Source organism: Rhea americana, unplaced genomic scaffold (genome assembly GCF_003343005.1).
Source record: "Rhea americana isolate MKP2758 unplaced genomic scaffold, rheAme1 scaffold_8, whole genome shotgun sequence".
Classification (NCBI taxonomy): Eukaryota; Metazoa; Chordata; class Aves; order Rheiformes; family Rheidae; genus Rhea; species Rhea americana.
The window spans coordinates 2673534-2696077 of NW_028186978.1; the positions used below are offsets into that span (position 1 = coordinate 2673534).

Consider the following 22544-nt stretch of genomic DNA (forward strand, 5'->3'; position numbering starts at 1 on the left):
CTTTATTTTTCAATCGAGTAGCTGTAAATTTCCCTCTATTCTGTTCAGTTACTTCTCTGGATCACTTGGACCAGAGCTAACTCTGAAAGGCAGCCTGAAGCAGGTAGTCCCCATGAAAAACTTAGACTCAGCTGTAAAGAACTATAAACCTCATCTTATCTTTACCCCTTGTAATTTTGACTGTGATGGGCCTGGATCATGGTAGCCTTACTTCTGCTGATGCCCTTACTGTAGCATCCTTATGGATTACCATAAATAGTCACAGTAGATTAAATGGAGTAAGACATCATTGAGCTTTGCTGAAGTGTCTGAAAGGGAGGTTAAGCTAAATAAAGTCCTGTAAGACGCTGCGATGCCTGAYGAGCACTTTCATTCCTTGTCTAGCTCCCAACAGTTGAAATGTCCTGGCTCCTAAAGGCAGGCACCAAGAGGAATGGAAGTAATAAGCTGCTCTGCTAGAGATGCTTGTATGTTGCAGAAAGGGATATCACGAGATGTCAGCACTACCTCAACAGTGCTGCTTTTCTCATTAAGAGAGAAATTCTTTCCTTGAATTAATACGTCAATTCTTACACCAGTGAAAGTGAAGTCTTTTGGTGTTCGTTGTTGTTTTTGCTGCACTGTATGTGAAGAAATAGTTCTTCAAGGTCACAACTTGGAAGTTCAGTCCTGAATCTGGAGACTTTATTGGTAAATGGCTGAAATGCAAGTAAAAGTTTAACAATTTAACAGAACTCTACAAATAATTTTAGGGTAGAACTCTCTGGGATCTACCTTAATTCCTTCAAAAAAATAGGTCTCACTCTTTCAAGTATTTCTCCAGATGGGGTGGGTTTTACTTTTTAGTTTCCAACCCTTATCATAACATGCACATAGCTCAAGTACAGTGTAAAGCAGAAACTGAAAGGCATTGCTAACTGATTAAAGATAATGAAAGTTACTGTAAGTATAATTCTTAAAATCCTTAAAATAGTGTGCCAACCATGTGCAAAGCACAACACCGTGAAACTCAGCCTAGCAGCATTACTTCTACAGTCTTGAGTGTAATTAAATTGCAGTGCCAGTAATGTGGGCCTCGATGTCCCATTTCAGGGTAGAGAGGGTGTGGCACAATGGTGAGGGAATTTTGAACTTCATTTATGTGCCGTTTTCCCTTGTAATCCATTCAACATAACAGGATAAGAGGGGCTGGAATCGGAAGATAAGAGTGCTGACCTTACTAGCATTACTGTTCTGGCACGTTTAGCAAAAAGCACACGGTTTGGGAATCCGTGAGTTGCCAGCTGTGAGAACAGTAGTGCAAGATCTCAGCTGACATGTAGATTGTCGTTTGCTTAGTGTCCAATCTTTTCTACTTGCTTTATATAGCAGAGAAGACCTATCCCAATGAAAATGATGCAGGGGAAACTTGACAAACAGGAACTTGCAGTATTTCCTGTCCCCCTACTTGTTTGGTTTTTATCTCGCACACAGAAGACATTTTTGTGCTATAACTTGAGACATATCATCACTGTCTGTATGAGAGAAGGTTTAAGGCTGGTCATCTACTCAGTAGGTGCAAAAAAGCAACAGTTCATGTTGCGTTACAGTGTTACCTTAAGTTAATGCAGACTTTTAAGGGAAGTAGACCCACTAGCCAACATGCACTCTGACACGTGAGTTCATGCCAGTAACTCTTCTGCTGAGTTAACTTCACAGTTTTGTCTTCAACTGAATTTCCCCTGTTCGTTGAAATAGTTCTTACTATTGTAGCTTCTGCATGGTCTAGTGGGAATTTCTTTCTGTCTAAAGTAAGCTATTCTTAAAAGTGTATGTTCATTTTTCTATATTAATAGCCCTATTATCTTTAAACAGAGTATCATATTTCTGCAGTATTGTTTCAATTGAACAATCATAAGAGTGAACTATATTATGTAAATTTCTAGTATCTATTTCCAGGATCTTAACACACAGCAGACAGTTACCTCAGTTATGTCTTTTTTTCATGTTTAATTTTGTTAAAAATATTATGTTGGTATACAGACTTTAGAATTACTCCAGGTGGAATGCATAGGGCATGTAGAAGCCATCGCTTGTTGATAAACCTATCTGAATCTTGGATGACCTACCTATTCAATGAAATGCATAGATTTCAATATTACAGCTTGCTGTTAAGATGTGCTTCACAGAATGTTTAAAAATCAAATAAAAAGAAGATACTGTTCAACAGTTGAGCAATTGTTTGAAAAGTTGCCCTGACTTGAGGACTTCCATGCCGCTCTTCCCAAATGAGCCATAGGCTTACTTTTACGATCGTGTGGTCCTTTAGCTGAGAGAGAGTAAATTTTTTACAGATGAATCTGAGTCCGTTTTCCCATAAGATCCATCTGTCCTTATGCATTGAGACTAAAGGATGAATATATAGCTGACACTCAGTAGATGCTAAAGCACTCAGCTGTTTTCTTATGTTGCATGGGTTACAAGTTTTTACCTATTTTAGGAAGTACAATTTCTACATAACTGTAAGGGGGGGGAGAGTATCTTAAGGGGCATTGCAGAAATAAAAGGATTTATTACCAAATTATGAGAGTTTCATCTAGCTAGAGTAAATCAATGATTCAAATGATAGTAATAATTTTAATACAGATACATGCAGATAAAGAGTTATAGCAGCTATCAATTTGGGTAGGAGTGATACTTCTGAGCAGTGAAAAGTATCTTTACATTTCTTGTATATAGAATACAAGTGCAAAAAGAGAGCAGTAGTTTAATTCTGTGGCAATAAAGTAGCAAGCATTAGCTGATGTTTGCAGAGTGCTCTGTTTTGATTCARTGAAAGAAAGTCTTTAATTTTATTTGGAGCAAAAGTTTCCCAAACTCGTCTCATACAACTTGAACTGCTAGCTGGCCACATCTAAAGATGAATTGCTACCTTTTTGACTACAGCCAGATCTGTTATATCTGGGTCTAACATGGCTCCAATGAACTACATAGTCAAGAATTTCTGTAACTAAAGGTAGGCCTTGAAGATGGATTTCAAAACCTATGCATCCATATCACYGGATTTCCTACAAGCATTTGAGAAAATTGAAAGTGCTGCAGACCCAGCATGCTGCTTCATTTATGTGTGACTAGATATCAGATCATTTGAGGGTAGCCTGGGAAAGAGAGTGGTAGAGAAGAAATAATAATTGAAGCCCAGTTCCACCTCATGTGGAACAGGCACACAGACCACTTCTGTGTGCTCCTCGTGAGACAAGGGAAGTATAGTTTATAAAGCTTTTACCAGACTTGCAGTCAGTACATCTCCAGGTACTGAAAACTACAGCTTCAGCTACTGAAAATTGTGCATAAGCYTAAGTACGGGTGACCCAAAGAGGTTAATTCTTAGGTTTGTCTGCATTTCTCAAGGGAGTGCAGATCAGAGAAGCTAGTGACAACCTTGCTAGGATTGAAAGCAGGCACAGCATTATCTGCACCTCAATGGATGCCTCCAGAGAAGTAGGATTTAGTAGTGCAGGTGTAGGATAGTGCTTTTTTTTTTTCTTTTTTTTTCCCTTACTATTTCTTTTCTTTTCTTTTTTCCTGCTGTCCAGAGCAAGACCAGGACTTTTACAGCTTCAGCTGTGCCTGGTAAATGTGCCAGGGGCTCTTTGCCACAGCAGTCCTTCCTTGTAGAGAACAGGCAGGCTCTTCAAAGTATTTCAGATTTGCTTATTGCTGGCAAAGTATATACAAGCCAGGAATGTTTTCTTAAGCTACTAATTTAGTTTTCTTAGTAGCTTTTAAGGTGATCAGAAATGGTGATCCTGAAGATTGAGTATTGTTTTTACCTGTTGAAACGTTATTGCAAATCAACCGGTCAGGTTTGGACCAGAGGAGAAATGGAGCCAGAAGTTGGTTTAATAAGTGACTGTCTTTACATTCCTCTGTGCTGAGATGGTGCAATTCAGTGGTGCAAAACAAGACTGTGATCCAGTTAAAAAATAGTGCAAATTCAGATTCACTCCACTACTATCGGTTACTTGGAGTTTGTACTGGCAGAACAGAAAGAATTAACTACATGGTCTGAAAACAAATAGTTGTTTAGGGAAGAAAGTTAATTATGGTGTCTGGAAGGAGGACGTACTTACAAAATATTAGGCATTCCCTGTATCAAAGCAAATATCAAATATTATAGTATATTAGATGATGATAAATGTGTCTCAAATATTAAAAAAAGAGAGAGCGAGCTTATTTGTGGTCTATCACATGATCCCCTGATATCCTGTACTATTTGGAAAACAAATACATATTATGAAGAAACTGAATTAAAATGACTCCTTAGCTGTAATTTAAAAAGGTGAGGACAGCCTCAGGTGTCATGTTTTATGTACAATAGCAATTAATCTGCTACTTAATTGTGAGCTTTGGGATTCTCAAACACAATTAGGTTAAACCTCTGATTTAACAGAGCACTCTTTTCTTTTTTTCTTTTTTTTCTTCTTTTTTTTCTTAATCTTCCTTAATCTCCAGATTTCCTCCTTCTGAAGGAGGAAAAGCTTTTCCAAAAGCATCACCCATTTCCTTTGCCAATCTCCTCTTTGCTTGTTTCTTCAGTAAGCAGTTTAGTTATTGTTCCTCCTCCCTTCTTATCGCAAGAGGCTTTTAGGGGACAGACTGAGGCAGCAGTTGTGTTTTGCCGGATGTATGGCCAGAGCTGCAGAGCCAACAACAGGCTGCCAGAGTAGCCAGTGTTTGTGTAGAAGTAAAGTTAATACTGCTCCTCCAAATTAATGCCAAGCTRTTCTTTTTTGGTTTGTTGGTTGTTTTTCCCCTCTAACCTGCCATGAAAATACTTGTCAGAACAAGAAGGACACACTTTCCTTTTGAAGGTACATAAAGTGCAAAAAAGAGCAATATACTGCAGACCCTGACCTTTCCCATCTAGTCATGCTTTTTCTTCTGTCAGGTAAGGGCCAGTTACATTTGTGCAAGCATACTGAGCTAATAGTCATTACTTGACGCCTTTACCCTGCACATATGAAAAGGCGAATCTTTTTTTGTGCCTGCCTTATTTTTTTGTGCCTACCTGCAGCTGAACTGCTAATTCCCTCCTGAGGTCCTGGTTGATGGCACCACAGCTGCTAAGAGCTGTTACGTGTCTGCAGAAAATTAGGTTTACCATTTGTGCTGCACTTTATGAAATTTAGAAATAGAACAGAGCCACAAAGTTTGGACTGGGAGAATCTACTGTATGTCCAAGGATTGAATATTAAGCAGTGGTATGTAAAGGCAGGAGTCAGGCTTGGATTTGGTCCTTGTATGAACATACTGGATTAGGGATCGTGGAAATGGCACCGTGTGCAATGCCAGGCAGTTGTGTAGTTGGCTACAGCATCTTCAGTCCACTGTTTCAATTCATTGCTGTGATAGCACTGCTTCCCTCATTTAATATTGAAATCTACCTCCAAAAAGAAGCCTTTTAAAAGAAAGGAAACTTGTTTGTGTTTTTTAATGCTTCTTCCAATCTATCTTTCTCTGCCTGAATCAGATGTGTGATAATCAAAATGTTGCTAATTTTCTAACATGATTTTTGCTGGCTGTCAGAACCAATTGGGGATGTTTTTATTTTATTTTATTTTTTTTTGACAAGCTTAGTCTATTTGTGCTCTAAAGCAAGCTAATATAAAAGGCTGTGATCTGAAAGCCATGTGAATGCAGTAACTATGGCCATGTCTGAGTTAATAAACCCTGCTTCCAGCCAGGCAATCCTAGTTTGTGTTAGACTGCAGAGGGCTTCTGCTCGGCCCAAGACCACGCAGATTCCCAGGAGAGGAGGTCACCCCTGATGAGGTGTGAGGCTGGGTTTCGTCTGCTGGAGGTGTTGGGTAATTGTGGTGCATTCCCTCAGTTGGTTAGAGCGTGGTGCTAATAATGCCAAGGTCATGGATTTGATTCCCGTATGGGCCACTCGTTTGGGGTTGGACTAGATGATCTCCAGAGGTCCCTTCCAACCTTCCCAATTCTATGATTCCCTCAAAAGCTTATGATCTATAACAAAAAATAAGGTGTTTCTTTTTTGGAAGCTGGAAGGAAACTTAATAGTAGCTAATATTTGTAGCTAATAATAGCATTATTATGGAAATAGTAGCAACTATTAACTTCTGTGTGCAGGTTGAACAGAGACACAGAGCTGCCTTATGTATGTGCTTACAGAGTTATCCAGTTTTCTCAAGTGTAAAATACTGGAGCAGCAGAGTATTTGAGACTATTACTGTTAGAAATTTGCTAGATACAGCTTTGCGTGTGTCTTTAATTGCCTATGAATATGATGCTTTACAACTGCTCTGCATATCTATGCATGCACGCACGTACAGCGCTTCCCCTTCCCCAATCACATTAAGCCACCAGCTTTTCCTGTCATATTATTATTACTTTGTGTGRTGAAAGGGGCTGGTTATGCTATGGATATGTTATGGATGGGTTAGATGTTAATCAGCTGTACAGCTGATTACAATTTTTGCTCTTCTCTGCCAAGTGTTGAAAGAGTGGCAAAAAATACAGGCTTGGAGAGGTTCCAGCCTTCTCTAAGTCATCTGGCATGCAATAAGTAAGGTAAGAGAACAAGTTCATTTTCAAAAAGACCTGGAACTCTTAGGTAGTGGGTTTTGCTCACCTTTAGTTCAGARATGAAACCGGATTTGTTTCTAGTCTTTGATTAAATCACAAGACAAACTYGATACCTTTTGACTAATGAGATATATATGGTAAGTTGAGGATGGAGTATAACAAAAAAAAGCTGAATACTTGTTCTGTAGTTAATACTATTTTTTGAGGCAGTGACACATTCAGAGGCTTTTTATCTTTAAAAAGAACAGATGATTAAGCATGCAAAAGGTCAGTAGTCTGAGAAAACCTTTGGATTTTGCTGCTTAGACAGATGTTTCAGAAGGCTTCTCCCTCCCCCCTGCCAAGTTTGAGCTCCGTTTTCTTCTAGCAAAGAACTGTACAAATGCAGAAAAGGTTTTTGATCAGAATATGCTATAGGCAAAGTAGAGCAAGTTTACAGATATTACAGGACTTTTAGGTAGAAGAAATATCAAAAACTACAAATATTTCACTCTGGAGGAGTGAGTAAAAATACAGTAAGTTACTGAGAACAGTGAAAAATGTTCACTGAATCCGTTGTGTGATATCCTGTAGTGCTGCTAACTCAAAATTAGTAGTAGATAATTTAAACTTTATTTAAAGCCCCTGTAATCTTATTTGCTACATCTTAGATCTTAAGAATGTAACTGTTGAGTACAAGTTCCTTTCCCAAGTGGTTTACTCATGAGGAAATGGAAGGTGTGCTATGAAGCTGTAAAAAGATACTTAGTTATGGGAGTGTGCTATTTATAGGAGGCCATGATTACAAGCAATAGCAGGATTTACAGATGATTTGGAGATGTGTACACTTCATTCTCCTAAATGCAATCTCATTATAAGGGGAAAGAAACCCTTTTGCTCTTACTGCTTTCACCAAGTGGCTGTATGCACTTTGGAGCTGTTTCTCTTTTTTGACACTGGATCAGAAAGCAGTGAGTTGGCAGTCGAGTTYGCTGTGATGAACCACCTCAATGCCAGCTGACCCTGTTTAAGAGGTGTGGTCTCTTTTTCAGCACTGTTTTCATCATTCACCTGCCCTCAGCTACAAAAACCTCCCTGGCACTGGATAAAGACTTAAGTAATTTCACACCACTTGTCTACTGTCTTGGATAGTTACTCCCACACTTCAGTGTAAGTGTCCACCAAATGGACTGTAGTAAAAGATGAAAGCGCATTATCTTAGTTTATCTGCCTGTGTGTATCAATATTGGCAAGTGTGACTGACATTGCATTAAACTTCTACTTAAAATTATAATACTAAAAGGAAACAATTGCAATTATTTTATAAAATGTAGTGACCCTGTTCCAAGGAATTTCAGAAAACTTGTGCTGGTTGCAATGCCATGCACCTCCTGTGTGTGTACGTGAGTAGTTTTCAGTTGAACAAAGGATGTTTTACAACATTAAGTTGAGAGTGCTGGAATTGCTATTCATCTGGAATTCAGATTGATGATCCCAAAATCTGAAAAAGGGCAGCTGTATGGAAGGTGTGAAAGAAGCATGAAATCCGTCAGTCAGAAGCTGAAGTTGCCTGTTACAGAGGTTCTCTGCAAGATTGATCATCGTCTGGACAGCAGCCCATCAGCTTAGCAGCAGGACTTTGCATGGGAGAAGGCAAATCACTAGGTCGATGTTACCATTAAGGAGGGGTTGAAACTTGGAAAACAAAGTTCTAACTTGTTTGTTTTTCAAACTCATCCTGTTACAAAGACAAATATTTTCTATTGTTACTTGTTTTCTGACTGTTGTGATAAGTGTGTTTGCAGAATGCCTTTATTTTTCTGAATGACTCCATTACTTGTGTGATACAAAGATTTGTGCCAGAAGGAGTAACAATTAAATATTATATTTGGACCAGAGAAGCTCTAGCCAGATCAGGATATATTTTTATTTATTTATTGAATTGTTTGAATGTTGCGTGTGCTTACCAACAGGCTAGCAATGACTAACTTTTAATAAGCAAACATACTCCAAGGCTTGCCAGTAGGAACCAGGAGGTATATGGGTAATGTTGCAACTGCTCAGGTTACTTAATAATAATTAATTTAATAAATTAAATAAGTCAATAAATTGACTTAAGTCTCAGTTTCCCCAGTGAGAAATGGGAAGGGTGGTATATGATTTTTATAAGGAGCCCTGAGATTTACAGGTACAAACTTACTTTGTACATCTTGCCCAATATTGACTTAATGAATTTAAGAACTATCTTATCACTTTCTTGTTTTGAGGAAAAAATGTGATTTTGTGGCTGTATTATTGAATATTTGTGTAACATGAAGGCTGATCAGTGGATGTTGATGCAGACTTCTGTTACTTAAAGTAACCTTTGATTTTGTTGTTGTTGTTTTTTGATAATTTTTTTCCTTCCCCAAAATACTGACCATCTCTTCCCGATTTCAGTCATAGTTGAGTACTTAGCATCTCTGCAGATTAAATCATATCTGTTATTATACAACTAAGATTCACATGGGAACAGGGCAATACCTGAAACATTGTGAAAAGTCTAGGGTGGCATCATGAAACTCCCACAGCTATTTAGAACAGGATGAATAACCTGTCATACAAACAGATCGATGCTCCGTGGAATGGCTTGGGAATAAGGGAGTACTTAAAAAATATTGCAGAAAAGTGCTAAAAACTGTACTGAAGAAAAATAACTAAAATATAGGCGCTCTAAGAGGTTAGCGAGATTTGTTAGCAGTCCTTCTCAAGGAAGCGTAGGAARTTTGGAAAGGAAACTTTCAGAGTAATAGCTGAGGGTTCAAGTGTCCTGACCATTATTTATGGAAGTAGAAAGGTGGCTAAACTACTGTTTGCAGGGGGAACAGATTTCTGTAACCGGATACAGATTCAAAGACTGATCTTCCGACCTGGGAAACTGGTTCTAATCTGCAGAGGTCTGCATGTAGGTGATGATTCAATAAATATCTGTAGCAATTGGGTACAAACACTGATCAATTTTATTATCAATGTGTTAACTTAAAACTGGTTTTTGTCAGAAGGATTTGGTTTGTTTCTTGTATAATGTTAATTTGACCAAAGAGGGCTGGCAAGGAAATGAAGTATTTTAGCATTATCAATTCACAGTTTCTAAGACAAATAATAATTCCATTTTTTTGTAAGCTACCAAAGGAAGATTTGTACTGTAGAGGACACGAGGATTGTTTTGAGTGTTAAAGCTGGTGTTGGGAGCCCCTATAGTTTGGCATGCCTTCAGCTGGTCTGAAAATTAATGCTGACTTTTAATTCTTTGAATAATGTTATCSAATTACCTCTAAGCATGCCAATTTATTTTTAGAAGGAAAATAAAACTGAATTTGACAGCTTGAGTAATTAAAGAATGCACTTAAGATAATTATTAATTAAKWAAGATCTGTCGTCTTCCCAGGAATRCGATGTGAAAGATCACCATCAAAATATGTATGTGTACATGCATCAGACTGTAAGCAGAGGAGTAAAAAAATTGTTCATAATAATCACTATTTCCAATTTCATTATAGTCTTTTACTTCTAAACTGTTCAGTTCTTGTGGCTCCACATAAAGCACGGTGAATTCTTTAGCGTGCGCACTGCTGTAGCATACCTTAGGGAGCAAGGGACGTTTCTGGAAGTGGACAAATAAATCCGGCTGTGTGAAATGGAAGGAACATGGGATATAAGAGATTAATTGACCAAGGCAGCGACTGAGACTCGGAGTCAGGATTAGACTGAAAGGCGAAGGGCGTCATTTCCTGTGCTGTCACAAGAAATAATGAAGTGGTTGGGCCTAAAGCCAACGGGGAGGAATTAAAGCAATTGTGTCTATATTTCACTTTATTTAAACTTTACCTTTGTAAAGTAATACGGTGAGGAGGCCTGGGGCTTTTAAACCTTTTCTGTACAATATTGTCAAATGTATTTTGTCCATGCTAGAGTTGTGCTGTCTGCAGAGATAAGTGTACGTGCGTTTCCCAAGAGAATTTTGAAATAACTCCATGCAGTAAATAGGAGTGTAAATCATCAATCAATCAGCAGCCTAAATCTCCTGTGAGAACTGAAAAAACTCTTTATAGGTCAGAGGGAAGTTCCCTGTTGATACGGAGACCTGCGATATTTACTTAGGGCTTGGATTTGAGTCAGTCCCTCCTGCTCCCCGCCGCGTGGGAAGATTCGTAGTCCCYGATGCACCTGAGGACGGGCTGTTGCTTCTCGGAGATGTCTCCCCCCAGTTGCAGCCAGAACAGGGGCGCCGTGCCGGGCGCGCACTGTGCGGGAGCTCGCCTGGGGCYGCGGCGCGGCGCCTGCCGCTGGCAGCTCTGGCACAAAACCGGGAGAGCAAGAGGTAACTAATAGCAGGTTTCTGAGAGGGCTTTTCTGCAGCCTCTGCTGCACCTCTCCCTCCTGCCTCTGTGCCACCTCCTGCATCACGCCTGCACAGACGGCAGTCTGCCCTGCCTGATGAAAAGTTATTTTTGGTTGGATCCATTCCCAAGCCCGCCTGGGTGCACAGCTGGAAAAACATTTGTACCAACACAATGCAGGGTGGTGYGGAGTGACAGGAATGAGCAGACAAGGGAGGAGATCAGCTGCGCTTAAGTTGGCAGCATTGCCAAAAAATTGCATGCTGTTTTCTGTCTTACAAAGCACTGGAGCCAGATTTGCAAACAAAGTAGCTCTGGGTGTATTTGTTCTGATGCACCCCTAAGTCCATCCTTAGGTATCAATTATTGTGCAAAACWTTTAAAGCAGCCTGACCTTACTGCCCAGTGAGAACTGTCCAGAGTGATGTAGCTTTCCGGTGGTCAGTATGAAACCTTGCTAAATAGAATGTGGGGGGCATGCATTTAGCACTTTCAGGGAAAAAAGAGTTTCTTTAATTCTTGCTTCTCAAATGGACATCCTCCTAAATCACCTTTTGTTTCTGAAAATTTTCATTAGTATAATTGGGGTGAATTTTCAGAATGATTTCTGATCCCTGTTCAATTCTGTATATTAAACTTTTGCAAATAAAATATTCTGAAGCAACAAGACTTCAGTTGCTAAGGTCTGTGCATATGTAAATGTTAAGTGTCACCTTTCTAACTCCTTCCCTTACTCCCTACCTGYCAGAGCTGTAGTTAGATTTTTGTATGGGAGTTTCCTCTCTTCATCTGGGGCTCAATGTGCCAAATGCAGGCCATGCTGTGCCTGCCCACACAGACTGGCATGTGGACTCTGCAAGTGAAATAAAAATTATGGCATTGAAYCATCAATAAATGACAAGGGACAGTGTTTCACCCAGAATTTCTAGGACTTGGCAGAGTGAAGTTTTAGAATAATTTGTTTTGCAAAATGTGTTACAGTAGGTGATGTAGTGGGAATCTGTTTGCCTTTGTGGTGAAGAATACTTGTACATGACTCTTTGCATGTAGTAGGTCTCAGACTACTCATCCACGTTGCCTGTGACGTAGGCTGCAACGTCCTTTCATACTGATCAGGTACAGCTTCGGGCTTCCTGAGAATGTGTCAGTGCAGCTCTCAATTGAGCAATGCCTGAGCTTTCTTGTCTAATGAATAACTTCTGTAAACTTCCAAGTGCTTAGGATGTGCTCCAGCTTTCTGTGTTTTCAGGTGGCTTCATTTACCAGCAAAAGTCTCTCTACTACAGAAATCTGCAAATCTGTGGTCTTCCAGAAATACAGCAATGATTTATTTCTCTCATCTTCACAGGAGCTGATATTCAATGGCTGGAAACAGAGGTGCCAAGAGGCCGAAATGAATATGACTACTATCCTACAAGAGATTTTGATTAAAAGATCACAGCAGAAGAAGAGGACTTCTCCCTTAAACTACAAAGAGAGGCTTTTTGTACTTACAAAGTCCATGCTAACATATTATGAAGGTCGAGCAGAGGTAGGAAATACAGACTTGTGCTATGCTGTCTTTATTCCTTCTTACTTTGGTACATTATTAGCTTTTTTTTTTTTTTTTTTTTTTTTTTTTTTGAGACAGTATATCATACCTGTCAGGGACTGATGGGGGCAATGAATGTGAGTGGCAATGAACATGACTTGCTGTTTCCCCTTTCTTATTCATAATGCAGACGAAACAGCTTTTATAGCTGCTCATCAATGCTGTTTTTCTTTTTCTTTTTTTTTTCCCTCTCCCCTCTGCTATCCTGAGTGTTTCTGGTGGAAGGGCCTTGGCATAATTTTACTGCTGGTATATATCAAGGCTTTGTCAATCGCTTCTAATAATCAATYCCTAACTGATTTTGGCATCATTTTTTCTGAAGTTTTAAACTGATACGGCTTTTTAAGCCTCTTGAATACTGTGCTAGAAAAGCTTTGGCAAGAAGTTTACACATCCCCCTTGTAATTGAACACCCTCTAATGCTGCTGTAGGTTCTCACAGGGTGTCTCAGGTAGGGTCTGTCCTCATGAAAGTTTGCTGGAACTTTGGTATTTGGTATCCATCTCCCATCAGTGCATAAACTTTTTATTTGAGTTTCATGGGAACTTCAAAACAAGCTTGCTGACATTGCTAGAGTTAAAGCTTAGGAGTGGGTAAAGGTTGAGGTGGGAGGAGGGAAGGAAGGAGTTCACATAAAATGTGGTAGTGAGAATGCTAACTCACAGGTTGATAGGTCTCTGGTGTCTTCTCTTATTTTCCTGAACATGCTCATAAGAGCAGACATTTTTCTCAGACTTCACTGCAAAGGCTGTTCACGTTACTGTATTGCAAAAGGCAGTGGCCTCCTCCTGTAGATGTCCTAGCACTGCACACAAGGGCATGCAGCAGCAATGTACCACGTGTTTAGGTGTGGTCTTCAAGCTTGACCAGCTGCAGTGGTGGCTGAGCCTTCCTGGCAGAAGGGCAGGACCTCACTGCAGGTGCTGGGGCAGAGTGCAACCAACCTGCATTTCAGCTGGACCTCTGCTGAGGTTGCTACTGCAAACAGTAAAAGATCAACACTATCACAAGGTGACAAAAAGGTAGAAAATCCTACAGTTACAGTTGATTTTGGCAGTGTTCACTGTAAAGGTCATTACTTTCACACTTGGAATGTAATTGACTTTTAAATTAAACAAGTTAAATATAAAGAGAACAAGCATTTGATAACAGTGCATTGCAGACCAATTTCTGCTCTAATTTGCACTAGAATGAACCATTTAATGCAGTGATTGAAATTATTTTTCTCTGACAGCACAAACAACCCATTATTGTTCCTCCTTTCTATGTAAATTAAGTTACACCAGGAATCAACAGTGTAAATCAAGCAAATCCTTAAACCAGCATTTTTCAAATGAACACCAGACTCAATTTCATCAAGATTACTAGTCCCGGCACGCCCCACCATATCCTCAAATTTTCCACTTAACTGAGCCTGCTTTGCAGGTTTATAGCAATACTAAAGGACATTCAAAATGGCAGCAATGGATAGTGGAGAACTCTCTGTGCACTGGAAAGCCACTCAAGAAATAAAAATTAATGGAAACTACTCTGCAACCTGTTGTGTCTGTGTCTTAGCTCTGGTAAAAGAAGGAGGTACAGAAAAGCTGAGGCTTGCTAAGTGTGTTTCTCTGCCAGAATGAAACATATTACAGAGCTTGCACTTGCAAGCTGACGCCCAATTSTGCTGCTCACTGTGCTCCGAGATCACAGCAGATTATCATAGTCACCATTCTCTGAATATAGCTTGGACATAGTCAAGGATTAAGAATGAGATACGTATTTTTACTGACTTTGGCATTTGAGTATCTGCTTAGTTTGAGGTGCAGGTAGTGTGCACTCTTGTGTGTACTTTCTCTCCCTCTCAAAAGGGGACAAGAAGCCTTCTCAAACTTCTTACAGGCTTATCTTGTGTTAGCTTAACAGGTTTTGCAGGTTTAGTCGGTGTCCTTTRAGAAGTTACCATCACCTTTCTCCTGCAGCTTAATACCCCTTTGGCTAAAATACACTTCGAGAAGACTGAATGATGAATCTGTCTGAGTAAGGGTTTAAACTATCCATTTTGTTTCTACAGAAATGGAGTAGGATTGCTGACAGAGTGCCCTCAGGTGTGGGAGCACTAACTTAAAACTTTCCAGCTTGAGAGCAGGACTTTTGGGGTAAAACTATGTGTTACACCTACATCAGCCCAATAATTTGCTGCTGAAAGAGATCGGTCCATCTCTGCCCAATCCTAGCCTGGCAGCACTGCCTCCTTTTCACCCTAAGTGGGCCTGGTACTTTTTGGACTCCACACTGGTCTGAATAAATCTACTAATCAKCAGAAAACCTTTTTTGTTTGGTTGGGTTTTTTTTTATACTCTGAATTATTGTTTTGCTAGGTTAGCAAGCTGAATTAGCTCCACTCAGGACCAACAAGCACTGAAGGTGGTGCCAGGTGGTGGAGGACAGGAGGCCTCCAACAGTTGACATTAGCAACTTGTTAGACTGGCTCAGCCATAACATGTAGCTTTACAACCAGTGCCTCAAGACCTCTCCGTTTTCCCTGTTCCTTGCACTTTAGAGTCTTTAAATGTTAATCAATGAATCATTTACTTGATTAAGAATATTGTCTGRAAATAATGAGGTCTAATTTTACAGGGAAGCGCTGGAATATTTTATTTCAACAATACTCGGATTCTACATAAAAAAAACTTACTGATGACTAAGTTCTGTCACATAGCGATAGTTACTTCTTTGTGTCAGTGTGCAACTGAAACAAAAAATGTCTTTTATTAGCCTCCCCCCTCCAGTGATGATGGTTGTAAATTTCTGTTTACAGTAAGGCACTTTTATATTCCAGCTGAAGTACTTTCTGCAATATAAAGTATTACAGAGTAATATAATTCTGGTGCCTCTGAATATTTGAATATTTATTGTGGAAATCAAATGTTACTGCAGTTTACTGATTGAATTCAGAGATTCAGCAGATAAAGAGTAGCTACAGACTGGTTTAATTTCAAGGTTGATAATGTTGACAGTTTAGATTGGTGAGATTGACCTGGAATTTCCAAACTAAGAGAATCCCACAGTCACATTTAGTCACGTAACTGCAGTGGCAGCAGTCAGCCAAGGGCAGCTGAATTCTGCTCCTCTGGGCAAATATGATTCCCAATGCAGTCACTAGCCAAACTGAAGCCTTTTAAATTAAATTCTGTCAGAATTTGACAGAGAAGTAACTTATGAAAGAGTTCAAGAAGAGCCCAGGATCTGTGTTCACATAAATGATTGTACTTGGTTAGAGCATGGTGCTGCTAATGCCAAGGTTGTGGGTTCAATCCCTGTATGGGCTACACTGAGGGTTGGACTAGATCATCTCCAGAGGTCCCTTCCAACCTTACYGTTCTATGATACCAATTTATTTTAATAAGATTAAATTAAATTCTGTTAACCAGATTAGTCACTGCTCATAAAAAGTGTGGGCAGCTCAGCACTGTAAATAAGGCAACAGAATTAGATACTTGGTGTGTCTGGTGACAGAAGTGGAACATTTATAACCAAAAAAAAAAAAAAAAAAAAGGCAGTCAACCATGGAAAATGTTGTTCTTGTAGATGCTTCTGAGTGTTTTGACCAGCTATATGCTGTGCAGTTGGGGTCGGGGGTAGTTCAGCGGGTTTATTTGACCAGAAACTGCATAGGATATTAAAAAATGTATATATTCTTTATTTTTTCTGTCTTATGCATGACAATGTGCCGTATAGCTACTTGAGCAATAAACAATTTTGTAATAAACATGACTGTTAGCAGCAGGGTAAGATCTTGTTTAAACATGTTTGTGACATACTAAATTTTTCTTTGTATGTACTTTCAAGCAGCTCTGGCTCTTCATCGTTTTTGCAAGATGATACAAAATGCTCCTGTGGTGAAACTGGAGCTGCACTACAGTCATGAAAGGGATAAATGTAGCTTCTGCACTTAGAAATACTGTTGGAACATAGGTCATACCAAGAAAATATAACTATGGAATCAGGAAAGAGGCTAGATTTCAAGATTGATTTCAAAGCATGGAAATGTGGGGAGGGAGAATCCTGTTTATGTTCACCTATGTAAAGCTCTACGATTAACAAGTAGTATTACATTTTTTAGTAAGGTACAAAAATGAGATGTATCATCTTAAAATTGGTGGAAAGAGATGGATGTTATAAAACTTCAAATTAAAGCTACAGGAGGAACTGACTTCCCTTATGTGTTAGGAAGATGAAGTTAATATGAAATTAGAAAAGAAGAATATTTTGTTTAAATTGCAAATGGCTTCTATTTGGGGCTTTTTGGCATAAATTCTGTGAATTAGGAAGTGTAAATGTTGGGGAAATGTCACTATTGCCTTATGGAATTATATACTTGCAATTCTTGATTGCAGAAATGGCTGAGTTACCATTAYGTTTCATGAGACCATTACAGGTTTATCAGCTGTTGTTACTGGAAAGAATATTTTCTATTCCTCTCTCCTTTTTTATTTATGTTGCAGAAATGGCTAATGAGATCTGAATGCGTTTGATTCCATTTGTAATGAAGACAAAAATTCATCACAGTAAGAAATAATTGAATTGTCTTCCAAGCACAGGCTACTGATCACAACTACATAAAAATAAAGTAGTAAAACATCTTCTGAGTGTCAAGGATGTAATCTAAAAACCCTTGTGCTGCAGTCAGTAAGACTTAAGATATGTACAATGTTTTCAGACAGTCACTGTAGACTTATCAAGCYAATTTTAAATAGATTTACATAGATGGTGGCAGCTACGTCAGTTTTGGGAATRAGAATTAATAAGCAGAATACTGCAGAAATGTGAAGATGATTTGGGCATTGAGATGGAGGAAGCAGGTTGGCAAGCCAGACTAGAAATACCTGGGCCATAAAACCTTTGGCGCTAAAATGCCTACCCTGGTTGTAGGTAGGTTGTCTTGCTAAATTCTCAGTCACCTTTGCTGATCTTGCTGCATTCCTCTGTGACATGTTACCTCTGTCTCTGCTGTAACAGGGCTAACTGGTTCTTATTAAAAACAACAACAAAAAAATTGTTGAAGCCTGGGGCACTTCTGGAAAGATTAATCTAGCTTGTTTTAGGTAGTCCAGATTAAATCAGTGTTCAGGTTGCTGTCATTACTTTGGGGTAAATTCAGCATCCAGCTTTGGCGAATGAAGGAACTCTGCTTCAGTCGAGCTGTACCTTCATGTATTCAGGCCAAATTGGGCTTTTTTTCCATTGTCAGACCTATTTCATGCAGTGTGTGGCCTTCTCTGCATAAACAGGCTTTCTCTGTTGAGAGGTCCTGCATTATGCTGCATGATAGCAGCTGAATACATTGATTGCAATGCAACTTTCCCAGATAATTTGATTGTACAGGAAAGCCATGTAGCATTCTAGTGAGGAAACAAGGATAAGTCTGATACTTCTAATGTGAAATACTCTGTTGGGAAGTAGCTTCTGTGTTTTCTGTGTGTGTGACTTGAAAGCTCAGTGTACTACTTTAGGTATACTTCTGTTCATTTTGATAGACTTCTAAAAAAAAAATCAAAAAAGATTAATTTGTATGACATTAATAAGTAGTTAAATGACTTTGAAATAAAATTGCTTGTCAGCAAAATAGTTAATGAATCATTAAGCTAAATATAATCAGGATTCTTTTTTGTATTTTTGATAAACAACAAATTAAAACTTCAGTTAGTGAGACTTTCTCCACATAGATCCTTTCATCTTTAAGGAAGTACAGGTTTGAAATTCAAGGAGACATCTGTGGAAATGACTTGATATATACATAGACCTCGATAGATTTGGCTGCTTTTGTCAGCAATGGCCTTACGTTTTGAATATTCAACTTAAGGTGGTCTGGATTTTATTTTCAAAGGTGCAGTACATCCATACTTCCAGCTGACTATGTTTGGAAAAAACAAGCCATAGAGCTTATCTAGGAGCCCACCTTAATGTCAAATTTGGAAATACTTYTGTAAATAGCTAAGCAGTTTTAACTCTATTTACAGCTTTACCAGTATCTCTGACTGATGTGTCCTGGTGCAAAGTGATCTCGTGTTCTCCTTCGCAGGGTGTTCTAGCTGCTATTGGAACTGCTGCTTTTAKTCCTGTCGAGTTTGCCAAAGACAACCAAGACAGACCGTGGAGAAATACCAGTCAGGCTGCCATGGCCACTGGAGCACTGCATATATGCTTGGTTCATCCTGTTGCTCTTTGTGTCGCAATAAGTYATGCTATTGTATATTCTTTCTCAAYGAATTTTCAGAAGACATATCTGAATTTGCCTGTGTTTGGGCAAGGTGAGCTATATGAAGACATTAGGGAAATCTGACAGCCCTGGTTAGAGTTGGCTTATTTCGCTGTTACAGAATAGTCGTGATAGCAGGTAGTATGTATTTCATGCAAATTTTAGCTAGATTCTGCTGACAGGTAGCTAATGTGAATTCAAGTACCACTGGACTTGTGGTTTCTGCTTTATATAGCACTTTGGTTAAAGGAAGTTCTTTGAGGTGAAGGCAAGACATTAGTTAACACAAGTGTTAAAGCATTTGTCCCTGGAGCAGTTGAAAGGAGCTGGTTTGTGCAAGTGAGATCGCTCGCTAGTTTGTTGGTTTGAAAAAMTTCTCATTAGATGTTTCTCATGAGAGTGCAGTGCTTCCAGAAGGCTGATGCAGATCCAAACATATATATATACATACATACATATATATATATATATATATTTTAGCTGTAGTTAATGTGCTGATTCATATCTTCATATCTTTTGGAGTTGTTGAGCGTTCCCTTTCATTGGTATTTTTGTCTCTCTTGGCTTCCTTTGCAGCGATGCTCTTATCAACTGTGTGCTGCTCTGTGCGGTTTGGTTACTGACCTACCACACACAAAGCAGCATGTTCCTGTTAACCTTCTCAGCCCTCATCGACTGACACTGGCCTTGGCTATGCTTACGAACGTGAAATTGCTTTAACGTCTTTGTTTACTTGCCTTAGCTGTATGGATTACGATTTATGGTGATAAAGCGCTTACATTGGGTGTTGTGTTTTCGTAAGGTGCAGACCATACCCTGGTCCCCCTGGCAGGGCCAGCTTATCCTGCGTGTGTCTAAGCGAACTGGGGGGAGTCTGTGGCATTGAACTGCAGGCAAAGCACAGAGTTGGTGYTGGCCTGGTAGCTGTGGAGGGGCTGCACCAACCTCTCCAGAGAGGACGCTGGAGTAGACACAGCGCTTACCTATTGCTATGTGGAAAGCAGGCATTCAGCAGAGGCGATTCTATGAATGCATAGCTCCAGAGGGAAAAGATGAAGAGCCTTACTTAGAAGGATGCTGCTATGGTGTCAAGCAGAAGATGATTTTTTCTAATGAACTGACCGTATCTTTCCTGACAGTAGTGGAATCTGAAGGTATTTGGCATCAGCATGAGACTTTTGTCCATTTACGCAGGACTGTCTTCATGCATTTTTGACTAAAAAAACGGACCAGGATTTAGATGAAAAAATGAACAGTGGAGAAAAAGTCAAATGTTCTTGCACATTCCCAATTTTGAAAGTATCTTCCTGAGGAAAAGAATTGTCTTCTGAAAGAGTTTTATTTGGCTCTTTCAATTTGAATAGAGAAGAGACAAAAGCTACTGAAATGACAGTGGTGATATTTTAAGGAAGGAAAAATAACTTTAAAAGCTCTGGGGCCTGTGTAAAGCTGCAGGTTTCAGGGTAAAATTAAGTAGCTGCATTGCAACAGTAGTCTTGTGCAAATACTTCCTTTGGAGCATAACGACGTGATGCAGAGTTCCATAATCCTGAACTAATTACATTCTTACAGTTTCGTTTTCTTTTTCTTTTCTTTTTTTTCTCCTTTTTCCCCCCAGTGTTGCTTATTCCTGTGGTGCTTATCCTTTATTTTTAACTTAATTAGCCTGCTTCAGTACAGTTTCCTTAGCCATTGCATAGGTGATTTAATTTTCTGTATAAATGAGAACTTAATGAGAGCTTAATTAAAATGCCTCTGATGACCTTGGTGATTTACACTGGTTACTGTTGTTTTCTACTGTAAGATGGATAGCTTCAGAAATGAGTGGATTTGCAGAGCTATTTTTTTAGTTTTTATTTTTTTCMTGTTCCAAGTCATGTATGGGTGATAACAATGGAACTTTCTTATTCTATTTGACAGCTTGCACAATAATTTCATTGCTAGGCCTGGAAGAGGACTGTGAGTTTGCTATTTTTTTTTTTTCTAGGCAGCAGAAGCAGCTGTACCTTTTCCAGGTGAATGATGTAGAGATCCCTAGCTGTACTCACTTTGACATACCTTTGCAACTGTCTCGGGCTGCGGCTTTAGRTCGGTACAGCTGTTAGGGTGCATCACGCTGTTTAGTGATTTTTTTTTTTAATGCAGTTGAGCAGAGTTCTTTTTCCCCCAGCATTGTCAGAAAGAGACTAAATCAAAATTCTTAAAATGCAGTCAGAATAGATTGGTTTAAAAAAAATATGCAAGACATAATGGCTAACTTCTTACAGTGATTTGCAGCATAAATTATATTGCTGAATAAGTACCAGACTTACACATGTAAATGATAATGATGTATTTACAAGTTATCCCACCTAAAACGATACTTTTCGTGTTCATCTATGTAGACAATATTGTGGTTTTATCTCTTACGAAAAGTTAATGAGTGAATATTCATGACAGTATAAAAGGCTTTTCAAACTTCTTCCTAAGAAGGTCTATATTGAAATGATACTTGGAATACGAGTGGCCACTCTTTCTAATTTTGTTTAATACTTCTGTCATAACTGCAGTATAATACTTCTATAATAACTACAGACATTGCTTCTACAGATTAGCAGTATTAGGAACAGTTGTAACTACTGCAGATCAGTTACCTATCCTCTGTGACGGTGTCCTGGGGAAGAGGAGGGTTGAACTATGACTGCAGCCASTATGCGTGTTCAAAGTTACTGTTCAAAGCAGATACAGTAAGCCAGTTTTATTTTAGGAAATGAGGTAGATGAAACAATAGGAATTAATTATCCAAAATATAGCTGCAGATAAAGCTGGTCAGAATTTTGAGCTATCTAGGTGCACGAAAAAGAGAAGACAGTGTTCTGCAAAAGCAGCAGAAGCCTCGCGGGAGACAGGAGAAACTGGGAAGAAAATCTTGAGCAAGAGAGAGTTTGGATAGAATGAGCAGTGTGGCAGATTGAACAGTGAAGCTGTGTCCTTCCTGGGTTATGAGTTTGGGACTTTTTTGTTTTTAAGATTCAGGGAAATAAGTGTTGTTGTTTTCTTTTTTAAAAAATAAATATTTACATCTATAAGCAGGAAGTCCTTGTTATTAAGCAAGAAATCCTTGACTGCAGTGTTTGTTATGATCCAAAAGGTCCCGAAGACCCCCCAGAACCATAAGATAGGAATGAATGATGGGTACAGCTTGGGAAATATTAAGGAGGCACATTTAAAAGTGGTTTGAATCATTGAATCAAAGAAATAAAGCTATTAATGTGAATGAAGGTAACAATAGCAGGGGTCATAGGAGTGYTTGCTTGAAAACACCTAGTCATAAGGAAACTTAGGTTGTTTTTTTWAAAAAAAAGTTGGCTATGTTGCAGTAATCGATTCTCTTTTCTTTGAAATATCTACCAAAAGAGAAGACTGATAAGAATAAATTGAGGATCTAGAATAATTATCTTTTCAGAACTATTTTGAGGTTTGTAAGATGGAACAAGYTAGACTTAAAGTTGAAAAGAATAGGTTGCAGCTGTTGAGTTGCTGATAGCGCACAGATGAGGGTGTTTACCTTAATACTAGACAGGAGTGGGTGAATCTTAAAGGTGCTGTGAAGGATGAGGAGGAAGATAGATGAAATTCTGAAAGGCTAGAGAAAGGCCTCTCTTTAGAAAGAGTACACGTGAGAAGCAGAAAAACTGAAGATGTCTTTTAGGTACTTTCAAAAGTCTGTTCTGGCACTTTTCTAGAAATTGAAGGTGTCTTTTTTTTTTTTTTTTTTTTTTTT

General features: G+C 39.0%; 1 protein-coding gene across 1 annotated transcript in view; it reads left to right on the forward strand.

Moving 5' to 3' along the window:
* The window catches only part of TEC (tec protein tyrosine kinase), a 52465-nt gene that overhangs the window by 6158 nt on the left and 23763 nt on the right, over positions 1–22544 (forward strand). Inside the window, exon 2 of the mRNA XM_085322739.1 lies at positions 12298–12480. Within this exon, the coding sequence (XP_085178865.1) occupies positions 12343–12480 (138 nt within the window). The 5' untranslated portion in view covers positions 12298–12342. The remainder of the gene's footprint in view (positions 1–12297; positions 12481–22544) is intronic.